This window comes from Camponotus floridanus, unplaced genomic scaffold (genome assembly GCF_003227725.1).
Source record: "Camponotus floridanus strain SB8 unplaced genomic scaffold, Cflo_v7.5 scaffold54, whole genome shotgun sequence".
Taxonomy (NCBI): domain Eukaryota; kingdom Metazoa; phylum Arthropoda; class Insecta; order Hymenoptera; family Formicidae; genus Camponotus; species Camponotus floridanus.
The window spans coordinates 447,909-460,315 of record NW_020229703.1 but is presented as its reverse complement, the minus strand read 5'-3'; the positions used below and the strand labels follow the sequence as shown (position 1 = coordinate 460,315).

The following is a 12,407-nucleotide window of genomic DNA, read 5'->3' as shown; positions in this document are numbered from 1 at the left end:
TATGTCCGTATATGTCGAATTTATCCCCACACGAGAAACATGCGTTAACTTAACGTTTCTAAATGAATTCCTACAGACTTCTTAATGAATTCTTTAAATTGAATAAATTTAAAGAAACACTCTTCGAAGTCATGATAAATGAACAATATGACAAATATTCATGCGTTGAACTGCGCTTAACTTATGCTGTCTTCAATAACACTTTCTCATTATTTAGATGTGGATGAGTGCAAGCAGCAAGGTGGATCAGACGGTCATCATTGTAACGCAAACACGAAATGCGTCAACGTGATCGGCTCTTATACGTGCGAATGTCTTCCGGGTTACCATAGAGTCGACAAATTCAATTGTGCCGAGCTGGATGAGTGCGCGACTGGCCATCACCATTGTGATGAGCATGCCACGTGTGTGAACACTGCCGGCAGCTACTACTGCATCTGCAAGGATGGTTATACCGGCGACGGTTATACGTGTAAACGTACAGTATCGTCTTTTACGTCTCGATAACATAATTGATGTTTTAGTCAGCAATTTCTTAATATTTAGTGCAATGAATTCCGACATTTTTCGTCGAGAAATATATGTTATTATTTAGATAAAAATTTTAGATTGTTAAATAAAGAAGCAAATTGAAGGATATAATTTTTTTATTATTTGAAAATTTATTATTTGAGAATTATATTATTTATTTATGTTTATTAAGAGAGATAAATGGAAATATATTTACGCTTTTATAGATAAATTTATATACTTTCTCGAGCGCATGCGCCGTAATTTGTAGAATGAATAAATATACTTTTCTTTATTAAAGAATTTTATATCTCGTTGGAAATAGAAAACAAATCGCATGTATATCTTCTTTAAGCACGTTTGTATTCTGGATGAGTGTGTGCACAAACGCGATCCTATCGCGATCCTATCGAAACGATATTCCTATCACATGGATGACTGAAGCGATAAAAGAAGATTTACTGAACTGAGGATTTATTTTTCTTCAATGCTCCATTCTGCAAAGATTGCGAGAAGTGAAAAATTAAAAAAAAAATATTTCCATCGTTCTTTAATGAGGCGAATGATCGTTGAGGCTAATGAGGCGAATGACTCTTTCGTTTGAAGAAAACTTTATTTATGCACTGTGTGTGTGATGTAGCTTTTAAATTATACTAATAATAAAACTTGCGTCGAGTTTTATATTAAAAATCAGATTTTAATTTTAATTCAAAAGGTAAGATTTTTTTACGATAGTCGCAATATTTTTATTTCTCAAAAGAAAAGATTCTGAACAGAAGTAAAATTAAGCTCTTGTTTTCATGCAGCTGTGTGCAATCAGACCTGTCAGAATGGCGGCGAGTGCGTGGCACCCGGGAGGTGTTCCTGTCGACGAGGTTACACCGGCAACAGCTGCGAGCTCGATTTAGACGAGTGCGCCAGCAATTTACACCGATGTCACCAGTCGTCCACGTGCGTCAACATGCCCGGCTGGTACTACTGCCGTTGCAAACCCGGCTACAGGAGCGCCCTGCACGAGAGCACCCAGGGCACGCAGTGTCTCGATATCGACGAGTGCAACGATTTGACGACAGAAAGGATTCATACATGTCATCCTACCGCAAAATGCGTCAATACCGAGGGCGGCTACGAGTGCGTGTGCCCGCCGATGAAGGATCCAGAGGAGTCTGCAGAGAAATGCAGACTCAGTAAGTTTCATTTTTCTCGTATAATTGAGAGATATTCCTTTACATGCACGTGTCGATTCTAGAATAAAATTATTTTTAAAGTTATAAAAAAAGAATATGAAATTACTATATTATTATTATTATATTTATAGGCTGCTGGTTCAAAGGTCGCGAAATCAACAATGGCGACACTTGGATGCAGGGCGAAAATTCTTGCAGTAGATGCACGTGTCAAGACGGCGTGGTCACCTGTAAGGACCTTGTATGCGATTGCAGCCTACCGGGAAGCCACAAGAATAAATGTTGTCCTCAGTGCAATCCCGCAGCGTCCTGCAGACATCAAGAATTCCATCACCTAGTCTTCAGGAGCGGAGAACGTTGGATATACCAATGTCAGACTTGCGAATGCCTGGTAATGAATCTCTTGAGCCGTATAATTGCGATAAAATAAAGAAATTAATAAAAAATGACGCTTCTCGAGCAACTAAATTCTTTAAATAATACAATCTTCATGTTATCATAATTCTATCGTGAAAAGAAAAGCAATAAAGTTTTATGTGAAAAATTAGAAATAATTAATTTTAAGTTTTTTTGCAAATGTGAGAAATTTTGTATCTCTCATTCTTCAAATTGCATTATTGTAATTTATTGTAGCACGGCGAAATAGACTGCTGGCAGATGGAATGTCCACCGATAACCTGCTCGAATCCCGTGACCGAGGAGAGCGATTGTTGTCCGCGCTGCGAGGACGATCCCTGTGCACGAGAGATGCTGATGAACGGTACCGGGGTCACGGTTCCTAGTCATCCCCGACCCTGCAGTTACGCTGGCATCGTTCACGACAGCGGTAGCTCCTGGCAGGACCCCCACGACAAATGCACCACGTGCGAGTGCAAGGTAAGGAGGAGGATCGACCGTGTCATCCGTCACGTCGCAGGACCCGCGATCGCCATCGGTCCTTGACCCGGTCCCGTACGAGATCCGATGGACACGGGTAGGATAAGGGGAAAGGGGGGAAGGGGGTAGAAGAATTCGCTGGAAAAGGACACGAAGGAAAAGTAAGGATGGTCGCGCACTAATTTGTTAAATTTTGTTGTATCTTCCTAAATCTTTTTGTAATATTCTATTTATTTTCTGTAATGCTTCCAGAAAATATTTCTAGATTATTTCTATGTAGAATATATTATATGATATGTTTATGACACGTATATTAATTATGCATGTAATAGCATATCTTTCCATGCATATCTTTTCAAAAGTATTATTATTATTTATTATTTCACTAAGAAGATTGATCAATCATAAATAAAGTATTTGATATGATATAGATATCTTCGATTTTTTAATCATTAATAAGGCGATAAAATTTAAATAGCGAAGAAATAAAAACGAGAACCATCCTAACTTTATGTATCCATCATGCCTTCTTTTCTTGCGAGTTCAAAAGCTCAAGGTCAGTAAATAAAATGAAATATTGTCTCAATTTAGCCAGTGAATGTGCCATATGCCTATTCGATTGCGTTCGCTGTATTATACCGATATAAAATGCAACATAATTGCTGTGCGATAGGCGTCCATCGCGGAATATGTACACTTATATATACATGGCGGAGCATCGGCGTAAATCGTGTCAATTTTATCTCAATTCCTTTCGTATATTAGATTGACTTCGTAATGATAATTAGCATTTATCCCATTATCATAAATGTTATCATTTTTGTACAAAATAATTGCGTTGCGTGTCCTAGTATATTTAAATAAAATTACTAATAATAATTGTACATTAATTTCGCGTATTAGATTTTTTTATTAAATAAAATATTTTGTAGAGATATAATCATACAAGATATGATGACAAATTCATTTTTTTTTAATTAATAAAAATAACAAATCATAAATATTTATCAGCACGTTCGCAAAGTCTCCATCTTCTTTTTCTTAAAATATTTGTTTAATTAAACTATCCGCCATATATACATGAAATCGTACACACAAGCATTTGTATCATCTTATTTTCTCTTCACTCCTTTTATTCTCTATCTGTCTTTCTGTTTTATGTATCGTCAGTAGGTAATCCTCCAATAATACAAGGTACATACTGACTGTTCTTTTTTCGTAGTATGCCATTTGTTTCTGCGGTACAATTAACGCGAAACAAATCCGCAAAGCTAAACGCTGACATTTTATTAATCGTATGCTGAGAGAAGAAAAATTGCATATTATAAAAGAAGATATACGTTGAATCTTCGCATGAATCTAACTAACCGAATTGAACTGGAATTACTATTCACAGAAACGTTTTATTTTTATATTTTATGAAAAAAATTAATATATTAATGTGAAATGTCTGATGTAATATTGATGTTATCTGTATTATAATAATTATTTACCAGCATCTTCTCTCGGTTACTGCATTATTGCGTCGCGCTATGCGATCTTAGCTGTACTCATTAATGTAAAATGTAAATGATTCAAAACATATTTTTATACATTGTCATACACATACAGGGGCGTCCCCAAGCTAGATGTCATTTATTTTTTGTTGCCTGCCTTGCACGTGGCAGCGTTCGTCATTAGTTTTCATCCTCCATGTGAGAGAAAATAAACTGTATATTAGATTATATTAAATGACTCTCTTCTTTTTCTCTTTCTCTATGTTCTTTTAAAGCCCTAAAAATTTGTTTTTTTATATCATGATTTATCATTGTTTGAAACCTATTCTTATTTAGTTTCTGTTTATTAAAAATCCACTTAATCTTTTTTTTTAATGCTTTTTCATACGAAAAATGAAAATACTTTATCAATATTCTAATAACAAAATTAAAAAATATGAAAGAGATTATTTAACTAAACTAAATTTAATTAAACAAACAATTGCTATAAATAATTGGATTAACTAAATATCTAAATCGCACATCTAAATATCTAAGTATCTAGATTGCAGAGTTTTCTAATACTACTTACGAAATGTCACTGTGTACTCTTTTCTATGAGAAAACATTACTTTATATTTAAAAACTATAGACGATCGAACACTGCCACGGCCGTGAGAATCCCGGTTCGTACATATGAGTCGAAGAAAACTCTGAATGTCGAGATTGCTCGTTGTTTCGCTTCTTCATTATAAATGCTTCGCTCCCATCATCGATATCCTATTTTTTGTCACCCTAAATATAAACCCATATAGATATATTTCAGATGTTTCTAGTTAATATAATCTTGAACTACAGAATTAATAAGTCAACAGTAAATAATTTATGATAAATAATTTTAGCAATAGTTTAACGATTTAGAATTTATTGTTAGACTGCCTATAATAAATTTAGGATTAGAAAGTTTACTTATACAGACACACACATGTACACTATTCGTAAAAAATATTTTTAAAAATATTTTTATATCTTTTACAAAACATCTTTAAAAAACAAACATTCTTTAGATATCATAATTAGGGTGACGATAAAATATTATACAGGGTGTTCCATACTGATTAATTTATTTTTCAGATCGTAAAAAAATTGGAGCTAATTTCTTATTAATACAAACAGTTTTATAAAAACGTTAGCTTCTAAGAATAAAATATTACATTTTTAATTAAAATCTTGTAAGAATAAATTAAATTAAATTATTTTTAATTTTTAATTTTGCTATCTCTATTTAATGAAATGACTTTAAAAATAAATTGAATTTATTACTTAAAAATGTTTTGTCTTCAATAATAATTGATTCTTTGGTTATCTATCTGCATTGAAATCAACATTTTTTTTTTCATTTGTGGCTGAAAGATAACGTTATAGATCTGGGACACTCCGTATATGCCAAACCGAGATCGAACCGAGATCTCACGATTGCGCGTGCTTCGGGTCGGCCCTGCATGGATCATTTTATTAATGTATATCGCTCGGCGATGATTAATCGAAAGCAGACCTGACCTCACAGTTAACGATGGTGCACCATGATCTTCACCCCGCCGATTCGATCCACAATCGAATCGCTTAATCGCCGATGTTAGTCTTCTACCATCGTTCACCGCACATTCAATCAAGAATGGCGGTACGATCTTATCTGATGATATTGACAATATTGAACAATTAACCGGGAATCACCGGAGTGAAAGCTATTCAGCTAGCGTTTAGACTAATCGGCTCGATCTTCTAAGCGACGATCGTGAATATGAATCGGCGCGGCGCACAAAGAGGTCCTGGTCACGTGGGGGCGACATAAGAGATGAATAATAGAAGAAGGAGAGGGAAAGGGTGGAAATTGCATCGGGGAAATATTGTCTGCCTGTGATCATGCTGTTGTAAATTAACCCCGCCACTTTGCCCGTGACTGACTAATCTCATATAGCCTAACAATGGGTATCCTTGCAGGTGCCGTACTGCGCCCAATTGGTGAGCAATAGCGCGTGTTGTGTGCATCGGTAATCACGTCACTTCTACCTCACCTATAATCTCTACTACCTGCCTCTTCTCTTCTGTCTTTATTGCCGATTAATGTATTACGACTAACGGAGTGCTCCAGTGCTTTCTTAGTCTTCCTCACGCTTGCTTTTTGCCTATTTCTTTTTTTAAGTTTAGATTTTTGTTTTCCCTCTTCCTCTTTTTCTCTAGTCTTTCACTTTTCTCAAATATCTTCGTATTTCGTATCCTCGCTTGATACTGTAGTTCTTTTTCTACTAGTTTATTTCTTCTCTTTGATATCTTATTAGAATCCGTTATCACTACGTCGCACGTTTATTATTCGACAATGAGTATATAAATGTATCACGAGCACGTAGCATGTGCATCTCGTCGCGTTTGAAGAATAGTGTTCTCGATGTGATATTGACGATATTTTTATCTAAGAACAAAAGGATTTTAAATTAACATTCAAAAGATTCTTTAATTTCTATTTATCTACTAAGCAATCGATGATGTTGAAATAATCGTCATTGCTCTTGATTAATTTTGTATAAATTTTATCATTTCAATAATAGATACGATTGTGATTAATATTATGTGATTAATGATAATTATTGAATGATAATTATTTCTATTTGCTAATTTTTTATCTAAAAATTTGCGAATGTTTTTATTAATAAATATGCGAATGTTTTTATTAATAAACGTAGATTACATGCAAATGTTTTTAATAAACATAGTTTGCATACAAAAACTAATTTGCATATTCTTTATTGTCGCATTAAATCAACTCATCGACGAATCAAACGAGAATACGGCGAGCGATTCTTATCTGCGGCTGCACGTTTTTTTGAAATCTGCATGCAAAAAATGCACCTTTACGCAATTCTATCTTACCTATTCTCCCCTCACAAATGCATTACCTCCTATTTATTTTTTTATTTATGCACATTCTGAGACGCATGGTCGTTCATGCAAAAAGATAAAAGAGAAGGCAATCCGTTCGATCAGCGGGTCTTTCTCGTGTCGATCGAGGAGCATGGCGCACGAGGTGGCAGACACACATACACACACATGTGCACACAACACATATAAGCGGACTGCGTCTTGGATTCGCGATTGTATTTATTTTTTTTGTGTGTTTCTCTCTTCTTTTTTTAATCTTTTTTTTTCGAATCGTTGTCGCACCTGAGCCTCCACTGCACCCTCCTTCGATCTGCATTTGAGATTCGGTAGAAGCACCAAGAGGTCTCTTTCTTTCTTTATATCGATTTATTCAGCATCGATTCTCGCAAGATAAAAATTATTATGATAAAAAAATATATATGATAATAAGAATTATATAAGAAAAAATAATCTCAAAAATTATTATGCAAATTAAAATCTGTTATCGAAATATTTAGTTTTATATTGTAAATTAAATATAATTTTATATTAATAACGTAATGCAAATATTATTCATATATACATTATGTAGAAAGATATCTCGCCAGAATCATAGCGGAAAGTAGTAGAAAACTTAGAAATTTGTTGTCAGGTATCGAAGACATATTATGGAAATTCATTGTTTTGCCCCTCCCCCTTCGAATGTCAGCATGAATGTCCTTACAGTTAATACACAGACTGTAATTGTGATCGTAACCACTTACAAGTTGTCTCTTTATCGAGAAAAAAGGGTGCCACCGGGTGTGAGGGACATCGCAAGGAAAGTTTCAAGGGAAGTAAAACGGGGATCGGATTTTTGCATTGGTTTATTATTTCGCCACGGCGGAACTGATACGGTATTGTTCCACGAGAAACAATGAATTACATACTATGTGAACAAGTACCTGCCTCTCCACTACAGGTCGGAAAGTCTTGGCCCGTCGAACAATCGATTGCAAAAATACCTACCTAATATTTTGCTAGCGTCCTTCATTATTTCCGAAATTTAAAAAAAATTTTAAACATGAGAAATAAAGTAACTTATTTAAAATATATATTTAACAATAAATATCTTGTTATTATTAAACGCACATTTAATTAATTTTCTTCAATGTCATTAAAAAATAAAAATTTTTTACGCGAAAATAAATAAATAAAAATAATAAGTTGTATTGAAAAAAAACGCAATATATATTGTATGTGTTAATTGAAATCGACCAAAATTAAAAAATATATTGATATGAATTGCAATAATATTTCATTATCACAAAAGAGAACTTCAAATAACACAAAAATATTCTATTCTTTTAATCAGAACATTCGATCAAACTTATCCTCGATAAGCAATCGTATTCATTTCCTCTTTTCATATATTTCCATTTTTTATCTTTGATACATGTCGAGTTCTCTCATATGGCACGCCAACCAAGACTTTCCAACCCGAAGTCAGCGAACCAAAAGTCACAACAAAAAGTCTTCTAATTCCCTCCGCCGTGGCTAACCCAATCTCCCACGAACCTCTTCGTAGGACGGGCAGCTTTGCTGCAGCTACGATTACGGCTGTGCTGGCGATCTGGGTAACGACAAGCAACAACGGCCTTCAGTTCCTGCTCCTGAGTCTCTCGTACGTCATCCATCAGACTCTGCGGTCCAGTCGTTGGTCGACGGTGCATCGAAAGCAGCTGTACCAACGGTCATTGGCACACCCGGCACTACACGCACCATCACTATCGCCGTCACCACCTCCGTCGCGAGCACCACTTCCCCCGTCTCATCGCCCTCGCACTACTCGTCATCCTCCACCATCAGCAACGAGAAACCTTATGATCTCAAACGAGATCAGACAACAGGTTTGGTCGCATCGCCAGCTCAACGGAAAAACGCCTATTATGCTATTAGGGCGCAACAGCAACAAGCATCGATCACGAGATACCAAGAGTTTGTCAGAGGTTCAACGACATCGTCGATGGGCGTCGTGTCAGGACAGTCCGCGACACCGTCGCCGACGACGGCGAGGATGCCGCTTCCGATATCCAGCGACGACAGATCGACGCCATCGCAACGCAGCCAGTCGACAAACACCGGCGGTCATCGCAACATCGCCACCGTTTCTTCCTCTTCCTCGTCGTTGTCATCATCGCCGACTTTCGCGATGGTCTTGGCTACCTCAACGCTCGAGAAGACAGACCGATCGTCGACGACGAGCATCACGCAAATTCGCCAGCTGGTCGGTCGTCGTAAAGACAACAAAAAGTCCATTGTCCTTGACAGCGCCACTTGAGGACCGTGGATTTAGAGGAAGATAGGAAAGGACGTATCTGACAAGGCATTCTAGATGGGAAATCTTGGAGAATCTCCCATAGTCGTTCAATGCGCGTCGTCCGTCTATTGTATTGTCGACAGAAGAGAAGGAAATAGAAACTCACAAAGAGATAGAACGGGATCATCAATGATCCCTCATCAATGAACACTCGACGCTCGCGGAAAATCGGCGTCACTGCGAGGGAGATTTGTTCCTGTTTTTGGAGCCTGTCTCCGTGTCTGATAATTTTGAGGAGAGACGGTCAACCTCTCGTCAACACAACTAGATCGATGATTGCATCGCTAACCTAATTGGACCTAATTTTGCTAGGTTTCAGGTTCTAATCTTAAGATCGAGATACTGTATCGAGTAGATAAAGTCATGTCAAGATTTTGACAAGATCTGGACCCGGCATAACTGCGAGTCAGATTTGAGGCTCGAATAACGAGCATGTTCAGAACGTTCGCTTTTCCGCTTAATCTCTCGCTCGAGTTGCGGTAACTTTCGCCTTGATCGCCATCATCAGCTGAGCGTCGAGACACGGCGCTAATGGCTTCGAGAGATAATCAGTGCGAATGGTTTCTATATTGAAGATTTTTTCTAGATTTAATATCAAAGATTTGTCTTTGATATATAATTAACTTATAAATTTTCCGCTGAAAGCGATATATTATTAGACGACCTAAATTATCTATTAGAGTCGAGTACTATAAATATTTTTATAAAAAAGTTTCTTCAGTCTGAATTTTAATTTGAAAATGAAATGCAAAAATTTAGATTGATATAATAGATTCGTATATAAAAATTAGATTGATAGATTCGTAATATTAAACTCTTGATGCATTTTTTAGTTATTTTTCTTTATTATTTTCGTAATACATGTGTATACATATATTGATCATTTTTTCCCGTAGAACTCAAGATATTGATTTTTCGAATTTGTTTACTATCTATCTTTTTAAAAAGTTTGTTGACTGTACTTCTCAGAGTACGTTACATGTGACACAAAAGAATTTTTTGTTACTTTTTGTCATTTTGAATAAATTAGAATTAATAAGATCAGGTATTTACATAAGAATATCTAAAAGAGTAGGTCAAAGAAGTGAAAATATATTTCATGAGTTTCATGTAATGTGTCACACACTATACATATATAAAACAAATATCTAATTTACAAGACCTTGTTTACATAACTATTATTTTACAAATAAGAAATAAGAATTGTTATTTAAAGAAAATTATTATTATTGCATTAACACTACTTAACATAAGATAAGTGTGTAATAAATAACATAATAATTCGATAAGAATTTTGTAATTCGTATTTTTAGTTAGATCACACCAAAAAATGTACCATTATTACATACATATAAACAATATGTTATATTTTCACATAATCATCAAAATTGTAACAAGATGCATATATTCGATAAATCATAGAAAAGCATAAGAAATCGATAAATCATTATAATTATTAATAATAGCTCCATAAAATCTTTTAAACTTTTGAAACAGAAATGCCGTTATTTGATGAATTAATGAACTAAATTACACTCTTAGCATCTATTTGATGATTTTAATTTTTAGCACTGATTATCGATCAAAGCGATCATGCGCCCTCCGTGGATCGAGCATGATTGAACGAACCGAGGGCGCAAATTCACTTTCACAAAAAAAAGTAAAAAAATGAAAAAAAAGAAACTTCTTTCGCGTATTTGATTGAACAAGTAGCGCACAATATTTGGGCCTTATAAAGTAAATTGTTGATGTTCCGCTAAATCACGTAAACACTTGTATGTATGTACGTAAGTGACGGAGAAGCAGGGACAATATACATGTTTGTCGTAAGGAATTGATTCCCGATAAGGGGAAGAAAGCACAGAGAGTGACGTATATATACATATAAAGAAGTAAAACGTATGTATTATATTCTATCGTATATTATAATATATATGAGCGATTCCTGCGAATTCGTTGATATCTCTAATCGAATATACCGTCGACTGTCAAATCATCAATTGAGCGATGACAACGCGAGTGACTCTATCTACGCTAGAAATATATTGGAAGATTATATCTCGCGACAATATAAATGATATGAGGCCCCGGAGCATATACAATCATCGTAGCGTGCGTATCTGACGATAAAAATAGTTACGCTTGAGAGAGTATATTTAAGGATTAAATAGGATAGGCGCGACTCTTAAATCTTCGAGAGAATTCAATCTATCTTCTAAGTATTCGGCTCGATTTGATTCCCGCGTTATCCTTCAGTGATCCTGCAGGAAACGGACCTATGCTCGATTCACGGCGCTCGAATGAGGTGTCGAATTGCGACACCGAGGGATACAGTGGCTTTGTAACTCACAGTGTGACGATAAAAAAAGCCGTATCTAATTTATATCATTCATAATTCATAATTTATAATTTTTATAATTGATTAAGATCATTACGTGGTAATCGTTCACTGTTAAGATACTAAACAAAGTATGAGGGTAGTAAGAAGACCGGTTCTTATTTTTACGATTGCCCAACAGAGTTGTTTCTGTTGAATGCAATGTCAATAGGAAAAGAGCGTATTTTATAGATATATTGCATACTGTAGTTAAAAGGCTACCGAGGAAGATTCGGCCCTTTGTAGGCTCTTCCTGTCCTCATTAAATAAAAATCAAGTGTATGTTTGATGCGTCTGACGGAAAGTTAAGCTAGACTTTTCCCACATGCGTTTTGTGGCCTGAAGTTCGCGGAACCGACGAATTAAAAAAAATTTTGTCTGCGCTAATTAATTTTTTCGACGCTAAGTTTCACGAAGACTGTTGTTCTTCAGCATTTTCGCCCATTCGTAAAGTGTGCATTTGTGTAGTGATTGATTCTTGTAAAATTAAATATAAGACAGATAATTTTCGTAGCAAAGCGCGCGACTGTAGATTGAATTCACAAGATTACGCGTACATATACATATTTAAATATTCCTCTGGACATTTCTTTCATTTTATTGTTATTTATTTAATATATAACAGGTAAACGATAATTTTAGAAGTATCGATTCTTTAAAAAAGTATCATTTGTTCTCTTCTTTCTTTCAGCGATTCATCATTAATA

The 12,407-nt window shown here is 35.4% G+C and overlaps 1 protein-coding gene across 3 annotated transcripts in view; it reads left to right on the top strand.

Moving 5' to 3' along the window:
* LOC105257393 (protein kinase C-binding protein NELL1) overlaps positions 1-9,981 on the top strand; it is a 61,549-nt gene extending 51,568 nt beyond the window's left edge. For 2 of the 3 annotated variants that reach the window (XM_025412629.1, XM_025412627.1), the window contains 6 exons: positions 218-478; positions 1,317-1,697; positions 1,829-2,088; positions 2,331-2,573; positions 6,050-6,099; positions 8,532-9,981. In XM_025412629.1, the coding sequence (XP_025268414.1) occupies positions 218-478; positions 1,317-1,697; positions 1,829-2,088; positions 2,331-2,573; positions 6,050-6,099; positions 8,532-9,309 (1,973 nt within the window). In that variant the 3' untranslated portion in view covers positions 9,310-9,981. The remainder of the gene's footprint in view (positions 1-217; positions 479-1,316; positions 1,698-1,828; positions 2,089-2,330; positions 2,574-6,049; positions 6,100-8,531) is intronic. The other variant, XM_025412628.1, reaches the window with a different exon arrangement.
* The last annotated feature ends 2,426 nt before the right edge of the window (positions 9,982-12,407 follow it).